Raw genomic sequence first — 24,081 nt, 5'->3', positions numbered from 1 at the left:
GCCGGAACTGCATTCCTGCTCAAAAAAAGCCCTGGTCTTTTCTATAAGCTTCTCTGCAGGTGAAGGGAAGCATCAGAAATACAGCTGAGCAAGAAGTGAGATTTACTTCTCCCATTTGGGATTTCAGGATATGGAAATGACAAGGGAGTGGGTGAGAATAAGGTTAATGGTACATAGCAGCACTACAGCCTTCTTTCCCTGCTACTCTCAGGTAGATTTTCACAACTTACAGCTGGTATCCAATAAGGCAGTAATCCCCAACATGGTGTCCTTGGGTGCCTGCTGATGTTTCCCTGGACCCCCTAGCTTCTTTCCCAAAGCAAAGAGCCAGTCCTGGCTTTTCTTCACCTCCCTGGAGTAAGAGGAGCTTCAGAAGAGCCCAGGAGTCCTCACCTTTGAAGGTCTGCAGGGACACCCATTCAGACACAGCTGCCTCCACCAAAGGGTGATCCTTGGCTTGGCACCTTTCTGTATTGTGATTGGTCCCAGCTACCATGGCAGCCATTTTGCAGTGGCCCCCACCCAGTGTTCTAAAAAAACTGAAAGCACCCACTGCCTTCACAGGGCTGGGAACCGCCCCCCCCCCCGCCCCAATCTGCATTTTACTCTGCTATCAGGCCGCATTTCCCACAGGACAAAAACTTGCAGTTACAAGGACGGGAAAAATACAATACCCACACAACTTTGATGAAATCCTTGAAGGTTTATTTTGCTAAACACATCAACCAGTCTCACCCCTGATTTTTGATGAGCACAGGATTCAAAGAACAAGTACTTTAACTTTGCAGATATACGGTTTTGGAAACACTCCCCCAAAAAGAGGTGCTGTGAAGTCTATGGAAGGCATGCCTTCAGAGACAGAAGTGCAAACCTCCTGGGATTACAACAGATCTCCAGATGACAGTGATCGTTTCCCCTTGGTGGAAACGACAGCTTTGGAGGGTGGACTCTCTGGCATCATGACCCTGCAAAGCATGCTCCCCAGGCTCTGCCCCCAAATCTCCAAATCTGGGGCTGACAATGAGAACTATAGATGGACAGGCTTATGATAGTAAAGGAAGGTATATGATCCAAGGTGCATATTTGCTTTATTATTACTTCAACGTGTTCCAAAACTGAGTCCTGGTAGGAAGAACAGGTTCTGGAATGAAGCGCTTTGGAAATGCACCCGCTCTTCCCAAGAGCCTCTCCTTGTCACCTATTGGACCAAAGCTGCCTTGGGGAGTCTTCCAGAGGGTTAATGCCCTCCCTCAACAGCTGATCCTTGAAGTCTTCCGGTACAGGTAAATCACCCCAGAAATGTAGTCTGAGCCCCCCTTGGCTTCCTGTTGTGATGTTGCCCTCTCCCACTGTTCGACTTCTTGCACCTTGACCTTTTCCCACAATCCTCGCTGTTCCAGGTCATCCAGCAGCTGCTGCATCTGGCTTTTGTAACGCAGGTTGCTCTGGTTGTCCCGTGTGGTCAGGCACAGAAAGCCCCCTGTTTGGTGAAGAGCTGATCAAACATCACACCCGCACAGACAGGAATGCAGTTGGCAGGGGGGGAGGAGTGGGCAAGATAAGCCCTGGAGCTGAATCTGGCCCTTTGTCCTACTAAACTCATCATTTCCTTGTTTCTTGAGCGCAGAAGGAGAGCACAGGGCTGGCCCTAGACTGTCTGGCACCCTAGGCAAGGCTCACTTCTGCCCCCGCCACACTGAGTCACATGGGGAGTACCCAGTTTGGTGCCCCTGAAGGCCAGTGCCCTAGGCAATTGCCTAGCTCGCCTAGTGGCAGGGCCAGCCTTGGGAGAGCAGCAATAAAAACCGGACTGTGCATCTCTCTGCTTCTCCTCTTGGCCTTTCCTTTCAATGTCCTTCTGAGGCATTTCTTCACTCATGGAGACAGAACAAGGGAGATGGAGGTGACCTGGAAGCATATCTGTGCTATCCCTTCTCTCGCTTTCAAGGAGGAAAAGAGCTGGGGAGAAATAGGGCTGAAAGCCAGCTGGTCTCTTGTGGGGTGTGCTTTGCCTCTGCAGGCCAAACCAGTTGCTCATTATCCAAGAACTGTGGGGCAGATCCAGGAAAGAATTCTGAATAACCACATTTATTCCTTCAGGGGTCCCAACGCAGTGCCTGTGGGTTAGGTGGTGCCTGAAAACGCCTTTTCTGGCAATCGCCAAGTGGTTTTAGGAAGTGGGTGGAGTCAGGTGAGGCGTCTGCCCAGCAAGGCTTTGGAATGACCATCAGAGAACTGTGCAAACTTTTTAAAGGTTGCTGCCACAGCACGAGGATCTTCGCTGGTGTGACTGAAGATAAGCTGTGGCAGCCATTTTGTTGCTGGCTCCACTTCCTACGACAGCCATTTTGTGGCAGCCAATCTGTGGCTGCGCCCACAAGGCCATGTCAGAATTCCAAAGCTGCCCATAGGCTCAAAAAAAGTCAGGGGCCCCCTGGCCTAACCCAAACCATCACCTCGGCACACCACCCGCTAATCCATTCCAGCCTCGTCCTTTTTCTGTGAACTGGAAGCAGAGACTCCCTCATCCTTCTGTGTTTCCCCTGCAGGAGCGAGATTCTACCACGACAAGGGATCAAGGCCTAGAAGGCCCTCTGGACAGAGCTAGGCAGCAGGGAAGACCAAGAAAGCTTATCCAAACAACCTGGTGCCAAACTCCACCTTCCCCACCTCCCAGCCAACCGCCTGCTTAGAAAAGCCTCTCAGGGCAGTGGCACCATCTAGTGACCACAGACACCAAATCCCAAATTAACTTGCTGCAGCAGACCAAAAAGAGCCCATCAACTGCAGCATCTGGGATGTTTTCCTGATCCTTGGAGCTGTCCTACACCCCGCTGAGCGAAACACGAATATTTCCCTCAGAGACTACAGAAGGCCAGGAAAAAGAATAAATCCTAGATCCAAACCTGGGTGTCTTCTGCAGCTGCTGTTGAGCTACAAGAAGCGGTCAGAAATAAGGGTTGTCCAGCATCTGGTTTAAAATACTACATAAGATTAAATTAAGAAAAGCCTGTGGAACTGGGAGCTATTAATACATTCAGCAGGTTTTCTTAGGCCTTGAATCAGGGTTACAGACACTTATTGCTTTCAGTTGCTGGGACGGACCCTCTGAGGTAGGCTGTCAACCCTGGTGCACAGTTCTTTCTTTCCACAGCTCATTTCAGGGGATTGACAGCCCCAGCGAAGGTCTACAAAATCAGCCATTCAACTGGATGCACCTTCAAGCCACAGCAACAGAAGACAATGGAAACCAAGCCCTGCTCTGTTCTGCTGCACGGAACAAAGATCTTAGTGACTGAGTTTCCTTGTCGCTTGTAGCAAACCTGGAAACACAATCAAAGGAAGGGGTGGCCAAACTTGCTTAATGGAAGAGCCACACAGAATAAAATCAGATGTTTGACAGCTGCGAGGCATGAACATCAGATATTTGAGAGAAGGAAGGAGGGAGGGAGGGTTGGAAGGCAAACAGATGGGGAGGAGAGGTAGAAAGAAAGCAACTTTAACATTAAATATATTCTCCAAGCCGCTGGCTTGCTTGGCTTGGAGAAGTGACTTAAAGAGACAAATGCCTTCTCCAAACTGGTTGATGGGGTGATGGGGGGCTTTGAGAGCTATGTGTGAAAGAGCCACAGTTTGGCCACCCATGGTCAAAGGAACAAACTCCAAAACTGCCAGCCAGCTTCCCACTGCAAACTGTCCTGCAAAGCAGCTCTAATTAAGGACTGTGACCCGACGTGCCAGTTTAAACCCTGTGGAGGCCCTTAGGCAGTTGAAATCGCACCCCCCCCCCACACCGCAAATTATCTCCTAATATCTCCTGCAGGCACCTTCTCAAAAGCCCCTTTGACAAAGCTGCAGGGGAGAGGCAGAGAGAGGCAAACCCGCCCAGGGTCCCTAAAGGTGTAGGGGCCCATAGGTCGGTACCTATTTGTTAAGCTGGCCCTGGACCCAACAGGTGAGAGAAACAGGAAGGCAGGAAAGAAGAATTGCTCCCTGCTTCGCTTTCTGTATTTCAGGAGCACAGAGTCTTCAGAGTATGGGACAGAGGAATGTTACCCTTCCAAGAGCTACAGGAGAGAGCGTGCCAGTTCCAACCAGCCTGGAATGAAGCCTCTGGGGTCAGTGGCAGTCTACCTCAGATCACCAGCTGCTGGAGACAAACCATCTTCAACCAGTCGACAATGGAGCTTTTGTAGTCAGAGGCAATCTACAGGCCTGGCCGCTCACGACTTGACTGAATCTTTCTACTGCGGGCCACTCTTGAGGGTTCCGTATTGGGATGGATAGTATTTGGGCCACCCAAGTTCTGCCAAGTGTTCTGATGAACAGTGTTCCCTCAAAGCTGAGTTAGTGTGAGCTAGCTCACAGCTTTTTAGCCTCTGGCTCACACATATCTGTCTTAGCTCAGGAAAAATGGCCCCAGAGCAAACTAATTTATACAGTAGCTCACAACTTGAATGCCAGCGGCTCACAAAGTAGAATTTTTGCTCACAAGACTCAACTGCTTAGAGGGAGCACTGCCGCTGAATCCGTCCTCCCAGCAATCGAGCTCATCTTGCCAAAGGCCCTACCTGGTTTGGTGACACGAAGCACTTCTGGGATGACGCTGATGGGCACCTGCCCTTCACTGAGAGCCCCCACAATAAGAACGGCATCGTAGACACCTGGGATGGAAGGAGTGATGTTCAGCTGTGAGGGAGAGGAAGCGGGGAGAGAGCAACAGGAACCAACAACCTGAGCAGCTTACTGCTCATCCCAGCCTCTCCCTCATTCCTGGCTGTTACCTGAGGATGCAGGCAAGGCTTCCTGGCCCAGCATACACTGCTTCAGCTCCTGGTACAGCCCCTTCCGGCGTGCATGCTCCAACATCCCCTGGCTTCCATCCAGGCCGTGGAAACGGCGGAAACCCTTTGCCTGCAGCTTAGAACATAGCGTGAGTCACGTGATCCTGGCCTAGAACTGTACCCTCTTGCTGGCTGCCAATTCAGTGGGACACATTTGGACACACCAAGGGTCGCATTCCAGCAGGAGCTCCTTTGCATATTAGGCCACACCTCCTGATGTAGCCAATCCTCCAAGAGCTTACAAGGCTCTTTTTTATAAGTTCTTGGAGCTTTGGCTACATCGGGCAGGTGTGGCCTAACATGCAAAGGAGTTCGTTAGAATTCCACCCCTGGGACACACCAACCATCATGCTTTGGAGGGGGCATTCTAGATACCCAGGAGTTGGGAGGAGGGCTATGCCAAACAGACTGGTGTGACTGGTGGGTGGGGGAGGGATCCCCAAAGATGGTTGCAACAAAGCCACTGACACTTCTAAATTCTGTATAGCACCAGCAGCTGTTCACTGATTCAACTGTGGCTTTCCGTCCCCAAAGAAATTAGTCTTTCCCCTCTTTTATCACCCAAAAGAAACTTTGAGGGCAATTGTTGCTATCAAGTTGTATTGCTTTATTGCCTCTTGTTTTTATAGCCCCTGGTTTATAACACCTCAATGCTTAATCTTGGTGGCTTGCCACAATTTCCCCCACGTGCCTGCGGGAGCAGATCTTTACATCTGTATGTTGTGAATATGCTTTACATTTTATGGTCTGCGGAAAAGTCTGGGGAACTTTGAAAGCTTACGCCCTACGACGTGTCATTGGGTTTGTTTTAATCAAAGGTATTATGTGGATGGTGCTTTGGTCTTTGGTTTGTAGCTTGGGGCTGCTACTGGTCTACAGGCACTGTTTTAAGAACCTAAAGGTTAAGAAGATCTGAATGGACAGGTCCAGTCATTCTGTTAGTTAAATTAAAAAACATCAAATTTGGCGGATTATCAAAAACAGACATGTATTTATTACCAAGTAGATTAAAAATAGATATTGGCCCTGGTAATAGCCTCAATTAAGAACCAAAACTGACCATTATCAAAACTGACCACATGCATTTCAGCTCTTTGGCCTTTCTCAGTGATCAAACAAATGATATTACAGAATAGCTCCTGACATTACAATGCAACATTCGTTTCTTATAAATTGTCCAACATGAAATTTGTAAACCATTTATTGTCTGTGACCAAAGGCAAGGATATTATATTAATCAGAGGCCTCATTCTTGATAGTTTGCTGCCATGGCCAGGTACACTTTCCTATAGGAATGGTTCAATTGTGTACCTTTCTCACTTGGTCAGAAAAATTCGATGCAGCCAGGAATAGTGATGTAACAGTACAGGCCAGGGGTGGCCAAACTTACTTAACGTAAGAGTTGCGAAGAATAAACATCAGATGTTTGAGAGCCGCAAGACATGTCAGATGTTGGAGGAAGGGAGGAAAATGAGGGGAGGTAGAGGTGGAAAGAAAGCATCTTTAATTTTAAATGCCTTTTTCAAGCTGCCACCTGGCTTAGCTTGGCGAAGTGATTTAAAGAGACAAGCACCTTCTCCAAGCTGGCCAGTGGGGTGGTGGGGGTTTTGAGAGCCACACAATATGTGTGAAAGAGCCACATGTGGTTCCCGAGACACGGTTTGGCCACCCCTGGTGGAGGCACTGTTGTCAGAGGGCATCAGCTGCAATGACCAGGAGTTAGGCCACCGTTAGCGGGCACCTGGTAAATCTCCCAGTAGCCCAGACTCAGATGCAAGGCCAGATGAGATTGGGGAGCCCCATTACCTCCTGGGCCACAAGCCCTGTGCCACAAGCCACATCCAGCACCAGCACATCTGCAATGGATTCCTGGAACACCGAGGCCAGGCAGGAAGCAGCCAACTGGGGGGCTTGGTAGCACAATACAGTCACATCCTACAGGAGAAAAGCATCAGGCAATTATTTGAACTGAATTCACAAGCATGGTTTTTTTTTTAACAAAACCCAAAACTATGATACTGTATACATAAATCTTGATAGCAGACTGAGATTCAGCTCAAGGCAACCAATAAAGGATTAGCTACGTGGGGACGTGCCCTTTGCCTTCAACAGGAGCACTCTGTGTTCTTTATCTTCTGTAAGTTCCAGGGCAGAGTCCGAGATCAGGAAACATGTCAGGGTTGAGTCTTGGCTAAGACCAAGACACAGTAGCAGCCCCCCCAGCGCTCAAAACAACACGGATCCAAGAAGGGGAAGCCCAGCAGCTGCCAGCGTGGGGCAAAATGGGAGATAAGGATTCAAAGGATGGACATCAGCCAGAATGGAGGCTTATCAAACCATGGAAGCACGATCTGTCCAATCAGTGATGGAGGCCGCTGTACACCCCTGAAAGGGCAGCTCGGCAGCTGGGGGTGTTCTTGGAGCCAGTATTGCTGACGCATGTACAAGATCTGAAAGCTCGGGGCGGGGGTGCGGAGGGGAGGTGGAACCCTGGAGAGCCAGTTTGGTGTAGTGGTTAAGTGTGCAGACTCTTATCTGGGAGAACCGGGTTTGATTCCCCACTCCTCCACTTGCACCTGCTAGCATGGCCTTGGGTCAGCCATAGCTCTGGCAGAGGTTGTCCTTGAAAGCTGCTGTGAGAGCCCTCTCCAGCCCCACCTACATCACAGGGTGTCTGTTGTGGGGGAAGAAGGCAAAGGAGATTGTGAGCCGCTCTGAGACTCTTCGGAGTGGAGGGCAGGATATAAATCCAATATCTTCTTCTTCCTGTATGCAGCCATCCACTTGGCCAGGTTTAAAGCTTTCCTCTGACATAAGAAGTCCCTGGGCGATTTCCCACACAGCTTACCAAGGAGCGAAGTCCCTCCTCACCGCGCAGCGTCTGCTCGGATTTCCCACCAACTGCTCCGCGGATTCAGGAAGTGCTGGACCTTTTGCGTCGCTAACGTAAACTAGGGTTTTAGCGATTTCCATTTGAGACGCAAAAGGTCCGGCACTTCCTGAATCCGCGGAGCAGTTGGTGGGAAATCCAAACAGATGCTGCGCGGTGAGGAGGGACTTCACTCCTTGGTAAGCTGTGTGGGAAATCGCCCCGTCGTCTTCTCTCGAAAGCCTGGCAAAACAAGCCCATTTATTTCTGCAAGGCCGTTACTGTCACCCACGTTCTGGTAACATTGAGGCACGAGAACTGTGCTGGTATGCAGGGCGACCTTTGGAAAGCACTTGGAAACTTTGAGAGGTGAAAATGCAGCAGACAGATGGTGAACGAGGGCTAACTGCCATGGCTGAGGCAGGATTAATGACTGCCGCTGCCTCCCAGTTCATATCAGGGCTCAATTAATTCAAAGTGTTGCTGTTATCCTAAGAGGTGTGAGCATCTACAGAACTGCCTTTTCCTCTATAAACTGGCCCTGCCTGCCAGAAATCTAACAAGAAGGCCTGTCTTTGTGTGCCCTCACTTTGGAGGTGAGGCAGGTTGCTACCAGAAACAGGGCCTTTTCTTTGTGGGCACCAATGTTCCCTCTAAGCTGCAGAGGCTTGTGAGCAAAAATTCTTCTTTGTGATCTACTGGCATTAAAGTTGTGAGCTACTGCATAAATTATTGTGCTCTGGGATCATCCTTTCTGAGCTAAGACAAAAATGTGTGAGCTGGAGGCTAAAACTCTGTGAGCTAGCTCACACTAACTCAGCTTAGAGGGAACACTGGTGGGCACTGAGGTTAAGGAACTACCTCCCTTTATGTGTGCCTGCAGCCATCTTGGTTACCCATTCAGAAGTCAGACAAAGTTTTTCTCTTCTCTTGTGCTTTCAGTGGTGAGGACTTTTAACTTTTTTTCTCAATTGGTAATACACACTGTGACAGAACCGGCCCAATTCTGCCTTCAGACCGGGTCCCATCAACTCCCTTTTGAGTTCCAATTCCTGAAGAGAGCTAATCTTCCCACCACTAGGGCACACTGCCACCACCTGTTCAATTTAGGGGTTCCTGACTGAGAGGAACAGGACTCCCAATCCCCCTTGCCAGTTCTGTGGCCTCAAGGTCCTCTGCCAACTCAGTACCTGGTTAACACAGAGACCATAGCCCTTCTTTGGGAGACCCCTGGAGGATTGGTACCTTACCAACTGTATGCCTTCCCCCTTCCCTGGACTCCCCTCTTTCAGTAGCGTGGTCTAAGGCGGTTGGGGAAACTATGTGGTACATAGGGACTACCTTTTTAAACAGACAAAATATTTATTTAAAATTTATAACTATATACAAGCATTATAAAATTGTGAACAGAAGAACTAAATCAAACGAGGGAAAAACGCTCCTTCTTTCCCTATTATACAATTGGCCCTGACCATACCATCCAGAACTAACTCACCAGTCTCCAAGACTCAAAGCAAACTACTTTTCCCTTCCAAAATCTATAATATAAACCCCAGTTCCCGCCCAGGAACTGGTTTTCCCTCCTGCAGCCTTCTGGGAGACCAGCCTGAAAGACTTCCTGTCTCTCTAGGAGGCCTCCTCAGAAGTGCTGCTTCCAGAGAGGAGGGCAGGAGGAAGGAAGAATAGACTAGGTAGGCCAAAGCCTTGCCTAGAGTTTTGTAGACTCCTCTAGCCAACTCCCAGACAAGCACAGGCCTGAAATGGTGTTTCTCCACACACACTTTCCCATTCTTATTGACTGTAGGGAGAGGAAGGGAAGGAGATCATAACCTGCTCTGAGACCCTGAGTTAAGGGGAGGATATAAATCCAATCCCCTCTTCTTCTTGGAAGTCATCTCCTTGATCAGGTAAGGCATGGGTGTAAAACATACAGCCCAGGGGCCTCCAGAGGGATCCTATCAGGCCTCTGAGCAACTGGCTGTCATCTGCTTCCTTCTCCATCAGTTTGTTTTGCCAGACTTGCTCAGTTGCACAAGAGCTACAGAGGAGGGGGGAGGGGGAGGCAGAGCTTGCTTTGCCAGGCTCTCTCAATCACACAGCAGAGCTACGGAGCCAAGCCTCTCTTCCTTCTTTTGGTTGAGGCTCCTCCCCATCCTTGTCCCCTGGGGAAGGAAGGAAAGAGCCAGAGCTTCATTTGCCCAGTTCTTGGATCCCATGGGAGAAATACAAAGAAAGCATCTTTAAGACCAATGAGTGCTAATGTTTTAAGCATGTTTTAAGTTAAAAAATATTTAATTGTGTTTGTGTCCTTTATAAAGTTTATATTGCTGCTATCTAATCTTAAATAGGTACGCACATGGCCCAGCCCAAAAGGTGTCATTTATGTCTGATCTGGCCCTCATAATAAATGAGTTTGACATCCTTGGGCCTTCCCTATAATCTCACAACTCTGATAGATCTGTGGGCTGCACTTTCCCAGTGATTAAGGGAAAGCTCACTGCACGAGCAGAAGCATTGCCTGGATCAGATCAACTCCCTTATAGTTGCCAACTCTGGGTCAGGAAATCCCTGAAGTTTTGGAGGTGGAGCCTGAGAGGGGAGTTGGAACTCAGTGCTGTTAAATGCCTGAAGGTCCCCTCTCCCAACCGGCCCCTTCCTCCAGGGGAATTGATTTCTGCCACCTGGAAATCTGCTGCCATTCCATGAGGTCTCCAGGCAGGGCCGTAACCAGAATTTGGAAGGTCAGGAGGGGGGCATTTACATTGGGGGGGGCACTGAAGCCTTGCCCAGTGCCCCAAACGACCTTCCCTCTAGTGGCTCCCTCCCTGCCTGCCTCTCTCTCTTGCCACCACCCTCCCCTCCCCCCACCAAACAACTTGCTTCTGGGCTGGGGGCAGAAGCAGCCCCCAGCCCCTGGGCGAGTTAAAGGGCCAGTGGATCAGCTGTTAAATGGGCCCTTTAACTTGTGCGGAGGCTGGGGACTGCTTCTGCTGCTGCCCCATGCGCTGTTTTAGTGGCAGGGAATGGAGGGCTACGGTGAGCTCCCCATCAGCCTCTCTTCCCCACCAGTAAAATAACGTGAGCCAGCAGCAGCAGCAGGCTCCCATGCAAGTTAAGGGCCTGCGAAACAGCTGGTCTACAGGCCCTTTAAGTAGTGGGGGGGGGGGGCTGCGGGCTGCTTCTGCTGCTAGGAGCAGCTCTAGGGTGAATAGGCCCTAGGCAGGCGACCCCAGCGTCTTCCAGCTGCCGCACTCTGCTTGCCCCCACTCGCTGCTGCTGCACTCCATTCGCCACCCCCTGCCACTGCGCTCTGCTCGCCCGCCACTGCGGTGCTCCCCCGCTCACCGCCCCTCCTCCCCCCGCTTGCCGTGACTGCTGCCAGCCCATGCACTGTTTTAGTGGCAGGGAACGGAGGGCTGTGGCGAGCTCACCGCCACGCTCTCTTCCCCACCAGTAAAACAACAGGTGGGCCTGCAGCAGAAGCAGCCCCCCGCCCCCCCACCAGTTAAAGGGCCCACGGCTCAGCTGATCGACGGGTCCTTTAACTGAGGCTGGAAGCTGGGACTGCCTATGCCCCCCGCCCTAGAAGCGGCCTCTCCACTGTCCTGGAGCCCTGGCAGAGGCCCCAGGGGCTTGTTGGGGCCCCAGAGTCAGGGGGCCTCTTCCAGAAGTCAGGGGGCTGTGTCCCCAAAGGCCCCCTGGTAGCTACGGGGAGCCACCTGAGGCAGCAACCCTCCCCTATTTCCAGTACTGGCCAGCCACTGGAACGCTCCAGAGCAGGGTATGATATGAAGATGATGGCTGCTCCTCTGGCTGCATAATTGCACACACACACACGCCGGCATTGAAGAAGAAGACTGTAGATTTATATCCCCCCCTTCTTTCTAAATCGGAGACTCAGAGCGGCTTACAATCTCCTACATCTTCTCCCCCCACAACAGACACCCTGTGTGGTGGGTGGGGCTGAGAGGGCTCTCATTGCAGCTGTCTTTGAACAAAGAAGCTCCACTTGGCTGATGCGAGCAATAACAATAATAAGACCTCCCCTCCACGAATTTGCCAAAGCTTTGCAAAAAAAAAAAAAAAAAGCCAGCAACGCGCGGAGGGAATGCTCTCTGCACATGCTCTTTAGATACCGCTTCCGGAGCACACGTGATCATCAGGCCCGCAAAGCGGGGGTGGGAGGAAGCACCTGCTCGTACTCCGGGGCCCAAGTGTCGTAGAAGCGCAGTTGCTCCTCCGGGTCGGTGCTGTGATGGACCGCGGAAACGCGGCGTTGCACTTCAGGAAGGCTCCGGCTACTGGAGACGGCCATGGCAGGCAGGGGGGCGGTCTTCATCTGCCCCCATTGGCCGCCTCTAGGCCGGCCCTCCCAGAGAAGGCGGCGCCCTTTCCCAGTCTTTGACCCCACGGATCTTCAGGCTGGGCGCGGCTTAAACGCAAACTGAGTGCTGGGTTCGGTTTAAAATTTGCCTGTGGGGCTGAGTCCCGCCGGTTCGATTCGGTGTGAAAAAAATACGAAAACGCTGCCTGTTTTGTCCCCCCCCCCCCCGATTCCTCTCGACTGGAGGAGGCGAAAGCCGGGGACTCGAGATTACTCCCGGCTGTTTTATAGAATTTAATAATCGGCTTTTAATGTAGAGCGGACGTTTCCCACGCCTAGCCCTGCCCGTTAGCTGAAAGAGACTTGGCCTTTGGGAGTTTTGTGGCCCGGCCGAAGGGTGTCTTGGATCAAAACAGCGAGATATACCTTGATTAAAGAAATTAATTCCCTATTCAACCTTCGGCGGAGTCACTCCAGTTTAAGCAAATTTTGATTTCCATGGACCCGAGAGTGGAATAAACTTTGCACAGGATTGCAGGGCACTTTGCAAAAGGCATAAAAGCCAACAGCCAGCGTCATTACGGCGTTAAGAAGGCGAGGTTTTAGCTTGAGCACCGACACTAAGGGCACCTTCGGACTCTTCCCCTCCTTCCAGAAAGGAGAGCCACTTTTTTGTCCTAATTTAAATGCAGCACATCAGGCAAGCTGCTCATGTGAGCATCTTCGGAAGCCGAGATAATGGCTCCGTCTCCGCTGTCATGGCAACCAAGGCGACAGGTACCAAACGCCAGGGCAACGAAGCAAAGGGGTTCCTCTTGTATTTATGCAGTCCGCGGGGGCGGAGGAGCGCGTTGCGTCTGATGCCTGGGGAGGAGCCTAGCAGTTGATTGTGACGTCAGACGGATCCTCTTCTGTGACGTCACAAAGAGACTCGGGTCTTGGGAGCTGGCTTGCATTCTGCTTGAAGGTAGTCCCTAACATTACTAGCCTGTTAGAAAGCAGTTGACTCACAACATTCCTTAAAAACTACTTTCTTGGAAATTTCCTGTAACTGGTTGGGCCCTTTGGTGGCTAATACATGCCTGGACAAGGAGGCCCTTTTGATTTCCATCCATTAGCAAACAGGTGAGCGCTCTGAGAAAGGAAGAAAAAGTACATAGTGCTCTCAATCAGAATTTTATCCAATTTTTCCTCCATGGTAGGATATGACAAGGTGACATGAGGTTTACAAGTTTATGCGTGGGATAGAGAAGATAGAGAGAAGTGCTTTTCTCCCTTTCTCACAATACAAGAACTTGTGGGCACTCAATGAAATTGCTGAGCAGTCGGGCTAGAACAGTTAAAAGGAAGTACTTCTTCACCCAAAGGGTGATTAACACATGGAATTCACTGCCACAGGAGGTGGTGGCAGCTGCATGCATAGATAGTGTCAAAAGGGGACTGGATAAGCCTGTGGAGCAGAGGTCCATCAGTGGCTATTAGCCACAGGCTATTAGCCCCTCTGTCTGGGGCAATGATACTCTGTATTCTTGGTGTTGGGGGACAACAGTGGGAGAGCTTCTAGTGTCCTGGCCCCGCTAGTGGACCTCCTGATGGCACCTGTTTTTTTGGCCACTGTGTGACACAGAATGTTGGACTGGATGGGCCATTGGCCTGATCCAACATGGCTTCTCTTATGTTCTCTTATGCTCCTGGTCAACCAATGATGAGATTAATGGATTGCCCAAGTCCTAGTTTGACAGTCTAGTAACCGCTGCACTGTAAAGGTTACTGTAAAGGTTACTTCACTGCCACCTTCCCTCAGGCAGCAAATAATGTCTTTTGAGATGGAACTAGCTGTATGGGCCTGGATATATTGGCATGAAGAAGGTCCCAGGTTCAGTCCTCAGCATCTCCAGGTAAAATAGGTAGCAAGGGTTGGGAAAGACCTCAGACTGAGATCCTGGAAAGTGGCTGCCAGCCTGAATAGCCAATAATTGGGCCAAGGGTATGATTGAGTATAAGGCAATTTCATTTGTGTTCGTTTGCTTGAGGTCTTGGAGATAAGCATTGCTTGTTCATTAGGGGAAGGGCTGTGGCTCAGCTGAAGAGCCTCTGCTTGGTATGCAGAAGGTCCAAAGATCAATCCCCGGCATCTCTGGTTAAAAGGGCCAGGTGGGAAGTGATGTGAAAGACTGATGCCTGAGACCCTAGAGCGCTGTTGCCAGTTATGCTTTCACACGCACTCAATAACATGCTTTCAATGCACTTTGCAGATGGATTTTACTGTGTGAAATGGCAAAAATCCACTTGCACATGGTCAGGGGCGTAGCTAGGACTTTGGGGGCCTGGGGCCCAAGATTTATGTGGGCCCCCCAGACCCCCCACAGGACACTTTGGGGCTTTCGACCCCCCACAGCTACCTGGAAGAACCAGCGTGGGCTTCGCTTCCGAGCCAGGCGCCCCCTCGGGTCAGCCCTTCCCGCGGCGCGCACCTGCCTTCGCCGTCCCTCACCTGTTCCGAGGAGGTGCCGCCTGCGCCAGCGGAGGGCTCTTCGAGTGCTGCGCGCCCGGGCCACCTACAGCTGCTGCGCCGAAGGCGCCATGGGGCACTCCCAAGTCAGCGGCCGCCTTCGCTCTGGCGCCCGAGACTCCTCGGCTTTGGTCGAACGCGAGGAGAGGGGAAGGCGAGGCGCTTCGAGCGGGACGAGGGGCAAAAAGCACCAGCCGCTGCCTCCCGCCGCCTCAGAGACCCGCTCCTCCGCTGCCAGTCAGCGCCTGCTCAGCCGGGCCAATGGGGAGTGGAGGGGCCGGCTGCAGCCAACTTCAGAGTTCGTGAGCAGAAAGGCGGGCCCGCCGAGGAGCAAGGAATGCCGCCTGGGGCTCCCGCTTGCTTGGGAAACAGGTGCCCACCGCCCAAGGTCACGGAGCCAAGGGGAAATTTCCTGCCCCGCACCAGACATGCTCAGCTTGTCACACGCGCTCACGCACACCCAGGAAGGGGGGACTTGGGGACTTCCCGCTGCAACACGCCCTCAGCCTGCGCACGAAGAAACTCTGTGAGAGTTAGCAGCTTTCTGCAGGGAGAGAAGGGGAGGCAGGCGCTGGTTTTGTACATCCCAGGCAGCCGGCTTCTGAGGGGCCCCTTGGCATTGCCAAGGGGCCCCCCAGACCCCCCAGACCTGGGGCGACCTGCCCCCCTGCCCCCCCTCCCTACGCCACTGCACATGGTCACTGAAATGGATTGAAAGTGCATTATTTAGCATGTGTGAAAGTGCCCAATTTGTAAACAGTACTGACCACGATTGATTGATGGTCTGATTAGGAAGCTAAGATAAGGCAGCTTTGTGTATTTGTATGTTTGTGTGTGTGTGTAAGATAGTCAATCTGTTTTTCCTTTATCCACAGACCTCTGCAAAGCTCTCTCCATTGCACTGCATCGCTGCTCCAACCCTCCCTAGGAGAGCCTTAATTCCTGATGGAGCCAGTTGCCTGTCAAGCCCTCCTCGAAAACCCAGGTCCTGCTGACAAGGAAGATCCTGATCCGGCATCCCAGCCTCCAGCGTGCCTAGACAGGGCCCGGCATGGGGCCATGCAAGAGGATCTTGATTCAGGATCCCAGCCTCCAGCGTGCATAAACAGGGCTCGGCGTGGGACTGTGCAAGAGGATCCGGATCCAGCGTCCCAGCCTTCAGCGGGCCTAGGCAGGGGCCGGCGTGGGGCCATGCAAGATGATCCTGATTCAGCATCCCAGCCTCCAGCGTGCATAAGCAGGGCCCGGCGTGGGACCGTGCAAGAGGATCCGGATCCAGCGTTCCAGCCTCCAGCGGGCCTAGGTAGAGCCCGGCGTGGGGCCATGCAAGAGGATCCGAGTCCAGCATCCCACCCTCCAGCAGGCCTAGGGAGGGCCTGGCGTGGGGCCATGCAGAAGGATCCCAGTCCAGCGTCCCAGCCTCCAGTGTGCCTAGACATGGCTCAGCGTGGGGTCGTGCAAGGCAAGGTTAGCACCCTCTACCTGAAGCTCCTCTCCTTGCGTGTTGGGCTGACAGGCTGGTTCTTCTGCCTCAAGAAGATTCAGTGGGACATGGTGCGATGGATCCACGTCTCCTTGGAGCTGGCCATCGACGTCTTCTTCAGCTGGGTGCAAAATGCCCTCTTGGCTTCCATGATGTTTCTGCTGCTGGCTTGGAAGGTTCACAGCGGGGCCAAGCAGCACGGCTGGAGGACACTGCTGTGGAGCTTGGTGAGTGGCGACAGAGAAGGGCATGCTGGGTAAGAGGGAGATTTAGTGCTAGGTTCAAGAATCTTTGCTTCTGCTCCGGCCTGCTGGGAAAGGAGTGGGCAAAGGTTAATATGCAGTGAAAAAACCTCTGTTCATTGTCCCCGTTAAGAACATCAGGAAAGCTCTACTGGATGAAACCTAGTTTAGCATCCTCATTCCCACAGCGGCTGGCATGAGGGTGACGGCCTTCCTTTGTTCTTTTGTCCATGGCAGCTAGTATTCAGAGGTATACTACCTCTAAACATGGAAACAGACAGGACTTTTTTTGAGCAGAAACGCACAGGAATGGAGTTCCGGCTGGCTTGGCATCAGGGGGTGTGGCCTAATGTGCAAATGAGTCCCTGCTGGGTTTTTTTTTTACAAAAAAGCCCTGAAAATAGATCAAGATGGGCCATGTTAGTCTGTCAATAGCAGTAGAAAATAGTCCAGAATCTGAAGAAGTGAGCAGTGACCAATGTTCCCTCTAAGCTGCAGGGTCTTGTGAGCAAAAATTCTACTTTCTGAGCTACTGGCATTAAAGTTGTGAGCTGATGCATCAATTAGTGTGCTCTGGGGTCATCCTTCCTGAGCTAAGATAGAAATGTGTGAGCTGGAGGCTAAAAATCTGTGAACTAGCTCACGCTAACTCACCTTAGAGGGAACACTGGCAGTGACCCACAAAAGCTCATACCCCACCACAAATTTTTGTTAGTCTTTAAAGGTGCTGCTAGACTCTGGACATGGAAGTCCCATTTAGCTGACAGGGCAAAGAGCCATTGATAGACCTCTCCTCTTCGGTAACTGGCCATCCAGATCTCTCGTGGCATTGAGTCCTGCAAGTTAATGGTGCTTCATGGGTGCGGAGGTCCTTCCTTTTTTAATTGATCCAGTATCTGACACCAATCTGTTTTGTCTCTGACTTGGAGTATGTCACGAGAGGGAGAACATCCTTTTCCTAGCCACATTCTCTCTCTCTGCAGGTAAAGGCTTTTGTTAAAATGTTCTGTGCTGCCATTGGGATTTTGACTACAGCAGTCTGAATCTGAAAATTTCTTGTTAAAAAAAAAATCAAGAACTTTGGACTTATTGCAGTTTCTGCTGGTTTGTGTTTTGGCCGGGATCGAGTGTGACATTTCATAAATGATCAGTGATCGGATAGCATTGAATACCAACCACTACTGTGTGTCCGTTAAATACTGAATACTGTGAAATGTTAAATACCATATACTCAGGGGTCATTTTGTAGATAAAAAGTACAGGAGCTCAGTAGCATTTCTCATTTGTATATGCCCCGGGATCTGTGTGCAGTGGGGAGAGAATTCCCCACTGCATGCAAAGCCTGGGTGGAGGTTCAGGAGCTGTGCTCCGGTGGACTCCTACTGAATTCAAGCCTTGCATATACTAGAATTCAATATGAGAACTAGATTCTAGTCCAGTAGAGATAGAGACCAACACAATTTTGGGAGTACAAACTTTTGAGAGTCAAAGTTCCATTTGTCAGATCCAAGCTGCAAAGGAGATCCCTTTACATTCTAGTCAGAAGATGGGAGGAGTGTTAAGGCACAGCGGATGCAGAGGCTAATTAGAGCAGGGGAGAAATGCTTAGGGGCAGAAAATTAGCATCTGTAGGGAGATGAGAATCCTGTTATCAGTATTCAGCCCTGAGAGATCCATTGTTCTGAATTTGTGAATGAACTCCAGCAGTCTCCCATTGCAATCGCCCTTTGAAGTTTCTGAGGACTGCCGCTCTTAGGACAGCAGTGAAATGTCCTGGAAGGTTGATTGGCTGATTCAATATTTTTGGCTGTTCAAGGCAGACCTGTTTGTTGAATGTTTGGCAAATATTTAAATACTCAGAGAGAATGTGGTGAATACGCTGACCTGGATGGCGCAGGCTGGCTTAAATAAATAAACTTTTGTTGCTAAATAGGGTCAGCCCTGGTTAGCATTCATATGGGAGACCACCAAGGAAGTCCAGGATTGCTGTTGCAGAGGCAGGCAATGGCAAACCACCTCTGAACGTCATGTGCCTTGAAAACCTTACTGGGTTGCCATAAGCCCCCTGTTTGCAGGGTCAAAAATATATTTTGGTTTCCAAAATATAAAGAGAGCAATGGAAAGGGCAGGGCTGGTCATTAGGGACTGCTGGCCTATGACGTACTTTCATAGGCTTTGCAATGCAGTTCTGGGTCCAACTCCTGACCCATAAGTTGGGAAACACTGCTGGAGGGGACACCATGAGCTCACTTGGAAAAAGGGCCAGGAAACAAGGGACTTTGTTGACCACTTCGCAGTTCAAGCTGCACCTGCGTGGATAGCCTAAACAATGCTTGTTGATTAGCCAGCGTTGACATCAACGGTTTCGGAGCCTGGGAACCTCAGCCTGGGAATAGAACCAAGCATTGGAATAAGCCATCTTGTTCAAATATGGACACTGTACATTACAGGATAACCTGAGGCCAACTGAACCCAACTAACACACAGGCCGCTCTGGTGTGCTCTTGGATAAAGAGTCCTAATATACATAGGAAAAAAAATGAATTAAATAACAGAGAATCACAAAGGATCAAAACATTGTAAGGCAAAGAAAGGGATCAGGGAGGAAAGGAATAGGAAGGATGGAAGAGAATAGGGTTGTTAATACACAACTCAGAATATCAAAACCAACACATCTTCCCATCAGAAATGCATAAGCGTTAATAATAACCAGATCGTGTAATTGTAATCAAATCAAAGGCAGTGATTCTTGCCTAATATTCTTATGAGGGTTTGATCACATTCCAATAAACAATACCAAGAGACCGTAGCTTTCTAAACTGTTTGGTGGAATGCCCTTTCTCCAAAGATGTTTATACAAGGTACGCTTACTCATTAACAATGCATTTGAAACTCTGCGCGACCAAGCACAAAGGGAAGTTCAACAATCAGGCTTCCAAAAGTTCACAACCCAAATCCCAGCCAAAACAGAAAGGTTCATTGTCATACCCATGTTTACTTTCCTAACTGACCCTCTGAAAGAACCCCGAAGGAGCACTGGACCATCATGAATCGACTCGCCAATCAGTCTTCCTATTATTTGATGTACATTTCTCCAATTAGCCGGAACATCTGTGCATTGCCAGCTCCAGGAACAATCTTACATCTGCCGCTGAACACGTTTCTATGGACCAGCCTTTTTTTCTATGTCTCACAGCAACAGAATACCAACTTTGTGCATTGTTTTAGAACGTTCCCACTTGAACTTACATCAGTAAACGAATGCTCTCTTTTCATAGATATACCTCACTGGGAGGGAGTCAAACTGATTTGAAGGCTTTGCTCCCACTAAAACTTTGCTGGATTCGAACTTTGTTTTGGTGGTTCTGTGTTAGATTGACACCTACAAGCTTGTATGATACATTCTGCAGGCTTGGAATGCTGTCTGGATAAATCTCTTTCTGCCTGACTGCCCTATGTAAATTGAAAACCAGCAATCCTCGGACAATTACTCCTTATCCCTGGATCAAAATGACCTAACTTGTGAGCAATCCTACAGTTTGGACTGAAAATAATTGATGTCAGCAGGGAAATCTGGAAGCCAACGTTGTCCTCAAATTTATCCCACACTTTTCATAGAGTGGTTTGAATCAGGTTGTTTCTCGTGGCAAGAGGATCTTTTCTTTTTTAACCAAATCCATGTTGCGAGGATCACATCTACTCCCAGCTGTTACCCTAAGCAAGGAGAATTCACTCGGCCTAAAAAGAATAGTCAAAAGGGCATTATGAGAATACTGAACAGTTCTGCCTAATCTCTGTATACCTTTGGTAGCCATAATTGTTTGCTTTAAATATGCTTATAAATTCCATGTGCGTCTTATCACATGGAGTTATATTTAAAATCAGATAACATTAATGAAAAGAAGATAATGTTAAACTTGATATATTTGCTTTATTTGTCATCAGCCTGTCTCACTGAAATTCCAGGAGGATTAACACAATTATAAGAGCTATTCAATAAAGACCGGTCTGAACAATACAATACAACTAGGTAAGAGAATCAAATGACGAGGAAATAAAAACATTATAATACATCCCACAAATGGGGTTTTCAGATCTAGAGAACTTTTGACGGTAGTATATATCCAACATGAACATGCTGCTCGATGCGTCTCTGACCATATTAAACAGATTGATTGCTTAATATCCTGTGAACAATGCAGTCTAAAGGAGAAGAAAACTACATAAAAAAAATCATGGGCAGGTATTTAACCTTTAATGCTCTGACCCGGATGGGCCTGGCGAGTCTGATTTTATCAGATTTTGGAAACTAAATAGGGTCAGCCCTGCCACAGCTGACCCTAGACTGTCCAGCACCCTAGGCAAGGCTAATTTCTGCCCCCCCTCCGCACTGATGACATCACCGAGTCACATGACGGGTGCCCAGTTCGGTGACCCCAGAAGGCCAGCGCCCTAGGCAATCACCTAGTTTGCCTTGTGGCAGAGCCCTGGTTAGTACTTGGATGGGAGACCTCTGAGGAAGTCCAGGATTGCTTTGCAGAGATAGGCGATAGCAAACCATGTCTGTTTGCCTCTTGCCTTGAAAACCCGACTTGAGGGTTGCCGTAAATGGGCTGTGACTTGGGAGTCCTTTCCACCACCACTGACCTTTATTACCGTTCCTGCAGAATTCAGTTTTTCCACATGAACTTTAACGCTAAATTAGAGGAAATACTAGAGAGAGAAATATGAGTCTCGACTATGTTTCTATAATGGAAATTCTTTCTAGCCAAGACAGTTTTAGACCTTCAGCCTTCACTCTGTTCATACAAACTCTCAAAATTATCTGGAATAATATTTGCCATGTCACTTGAGGCGACCTCCCCCGAAATATTGGATATCCTTAGAGTGCCATGTTGACTCATATATTTATTTATCATGGATTGAATGAGGGCAATTATATCCCACCCTGTTAACCAAGCCTGAGGCATGAGGCATCTTACGAGAGAAATGAAAAGCATAACTGATTACAAGCTCATTGGCACGATCTTAAAGGAGAAACTGACCAGACTGCCAGCAGAAACAAAATGCTTAAAACATTTCAAAATTGAAGCTTTAGACACAAAATATGTAATGAGGGCAGGGACACACATGTATAAATCCATATCAGCAGGGCTTACCATGATGGCTGGTGTGGTGTGGTGTGATGTTTAGAGCAAGGGTCTCTAACCTTTGGCTTTCTGGCACAAAATGGCTTCCAAAAGTTGAGGTGGAGCCAGACCCAAAATGGCTGACACAGCTTACGTTCAGTCAGATAGTGCAGATCCTTGTGGTGTGGCAGCAGTTGTTGTTAAGGCAGTGTTTTTAAAAATCTGCTCAGCCAATCAAATTTCCAGTAGCCAATCAGAAACTTTGCTGGGAAGACCCACCTGGCTTCCACCTACTTTCCAGACACTTGGTGGACACTAGGAAAGGTGTCAGTGGGTTCCATGGCGCCCATGGGCACCATGTTGAGGACCCCAGGTTAGAGGGTTGGACTAGGATCTGGGTTGCCTGAGTTCAAATCCCCACTCAGCCAAGGAAGTGTGTTGGGTGTCATTAGGCCAGTCACAATCTCTTAGCCTTACGTACCTTTACAAGGTAGTTGTAATGAGGAGAAAGCAGGGGAGAGAAGAACAATATGAAAAGCTGACTTGGCTCCCTGATCAGGGGATAGAAATAATGATCGTATGGCATTGTGTGTTGTGTAGCTAGGAGATCCTAAAATTGTCTGGCAGCCTTAAGTTCTTACTCTTTTTGTGTTATGTTCCATTAGGTGGCGAGCTAGACTTGTTTTTTGTGTAGCGAGAGCTCAGAGAGCTGTGGCTGACCCAAGGTGGCTATTAGCCACAGTGTGTGTGTGTGTGTGTGTGTGTGTGTGTGTGTGTGTATATATATATATATATATATATATATATATATATATATATATTGCCACTGTGTGACACAGAGTGTTGGACTGGATGGGCCATTGGCCTGATCTAACATGGCTTCTCTTATGTTCTTATGTGGAGCAGTGCAAAATCAAACCCGGTTCTTCAGATGAGAGCCTGCTGCTCTTAACCACTACACCATGCTGGCTACCGATCAGGGAGAACAGCAGGATATAAGTAAAAAAACCAATAATAAGCGTATCAATAATTCATCCCATTATGGACTAATCAATCATGATTGGGAAATTTGGTTAATATAACAGAGTTTTGCCCAGTCACAGAAGTGTGATTCTGAGTGCAGTAAATAAATTATATTGCAAAAAAAGGTGGACTTAGATTTATTTAAGTTGATCCCAGTTCACATTCAGATTGCAGTCGAAAGGAGAGACAGAAGCTTCATCTAAAGATTATGTTCCTAATCACAAATGGCCAGCTGAATCAGGCATCACGCATATGGGAGGATGAGGGCACTGTATCTACAGGAGAGATGTGTCTCCATGGAAGGCCATGTGTAGGTAGGGACGGACAAAGCGAGAGGGGAGGGGTCAGAGGGCAGCTTCCAGGTTAAGACAAAGAGGCATCTGAAGGAGAGAACACCTATACGCACTTAGAGTGATGTAGTGCCCCCTAGAGTCCAGACATGCTGAGTCGCTCATTCCAACAAAAGGCCTAAAATGGAACCCGTGTCCTGCTTCTCACAGCTCCCAATCACCTCCCCACCCAGCCTCTCTCCCTCTACCCCCCCCCCCCTTTGTGCTTTCTAACTCTTTGGAAGTGAAGCTGGATAACTCAAAACTCCTTGCTGGCCTTCTCTCTCACCAGGCAGCCGAGGTGCAGCATGCCTGGAGCCAATCTCTGATGAGGGATCGTTGCTGCAACCTGAAGAGCTTTGTGGCACGAGTGGCCTGGGCTCCAGCCTGCTGTTTCATCTCAGTCGTCTGCTACCTGGTCCGGGCTTTGGAGGCCATCTTCGCCCAGGCTGTGACGATGGCTGGAGAAGAAGAAGCAGCTGACGAAGCCTTGCCTGAATCAGTGTCTGCTCTTGTCCTTCAGCATGAGGAAGGAGAGCCAAGTGGCAGTCAATAAACAATCTCTGGACAGTGGCTTTTGTGTTTCTGGAGCCCATCGAGGGGGAACAGGTTGGTGTGGTGTCTTGCCCTGTTTTCCCTCCCACCTTTCGTCTCTGTTCTCCTTCCAGCCTTGAGAGCTGGTTTGGTGTAGCGATTAAGAGCAGTAGACTCTAATCTGGGAGAACAAGGTTTGATTCTCCACTCCTCCTCATGCAGCTGCTGGTGTGATCTTGGGTCAGTTGTAAGTTCTCTCAGGACTGTTCTCTCAAGAGCTTTCTCAGCTCCACCTACCTCATTGGGGGTGGGGAGAGAAAGGGAAGGAGATTGTAAGCTGCTCTGAGACTCCGAGTGAAGGGCGGGGTATGAATCCAATCTCCTCCTCCTGCTGCTTCTTCTTTTCACCAAGGTCAGGTCCATTCTCCATCCTTATTTGCTCATTTAACAAATAAGGAGGAATGTCTCTGGGCATGTACAGACTGCCTTGAAAAGGGAGGAGCAAGATACAGAGTGTGAATTGCCTTTTAATCACACGCTGTCCCTCTTCCCTTCCATAATCCTTTTGCCAAACACTCAGGGTTTGTTCCCAAATTTACACCATCGGCATCTCGCAAGGTCTGTTCCCAGGGTGGTCCAGGCAACCGACTTGTGGGCACCCAGGCAGTGGCTCCACTTAGCCCTGATTTACAAGTCAAACAAGTGTTTGTTCTTTGGGTGAAAGATCTACTACTGGGGGAAAACCCCATACATTTGTCCTGAATAGGGTTGCCAACTCCAAGTCGAAAATTC

General features: G+C 49.5%; 2 protein-coding genes across 3 annotated transcripts; one reads left to right on the top strand and one right to left on the bottom strand.

The window, feature by feature from the left end:
• Positions 1 to 683: 683 nt before the first annotated feature.
• METTL27 (methyltransferase like 27) lies at positions 684 to 12,128 on the bottom strand. Of its 2 annotated transcripts, none has more exons than XM_060259426.1 (5): positions 11,906 to 12,128; positions 6,651 to 6,779; positions 4,785 to 4,920; positions 4,572 to 4,664; positions 684 to 1,480 (listed from the first exon to the last, which is right to left on the bottom strand). In XM_060259426.1, the coding sequence occupies exons 1-5, from the start codon at positions 12,050 to 12,052 to the stop codon at positions 1,251 to 1,253; spliced, it is 735 nt and encodes a 244-aa protein (XP_060115409.1). In that variant the 5' UTR covers positions 12,053 to 12,128; the 3' UTR covers positions 684 to 1,250. The 2 variants fall into 2 exon arrangements, with proteins under 2 accessions (XP_060115409.1, XP_060115410.1); XM_060259427.1 differs by lacking the exon at positions 11,906 to 12,128 and adding an exon at positions 11,850 to 11,905.
• Positions 12,129 to 12,826: 698 nt separating this feature from the next.
• On the top strand, positions 12,827 to 23,324 carry LOC132587183 (uncharacterized). Its single transcript, XM_060259425.1, has 3 exons — positions 12,827 to 13,004; positions 15,425 to 16,259; positions 23,048 to 23,324. The coding sequence occupies exons 2-3, from the start codon at positions 15,495 to 15,497 to the stop codon at positions 23,309 to 23,311; spliced, it is 1,029 nt and encodes a 342-aa protein (XP_060115408.1). The 5' UTR covers positions 12,827 to 13,004; positions 15,425 to 15,494; the 3' UTR covers positions 23,312 to 23,324.
• The last annotated feature ends 757 nt before the right edge of the window (positions 23,325 to 24,081 follow it).

The sequence above is a fragment of the Heteronotia binoei genome, chromosome 18 (assembly GCF_032191835.1).
Source record: "Heteronotia binoei isolate CCM8104 ecotype False Entrance Well chromosome 18, APGP_CSIRO_Hbin_v1, whole genome shotgun sequence".
NCBI lineage: Eukaryota > Metazoa > Chordata > Lepidosauria > Squamata > Gekkonidae > Heteronotia > Heteronotia binoei.
This window is presented reverse-complemented; position numbering and strand designations above follow the sequence as displayed.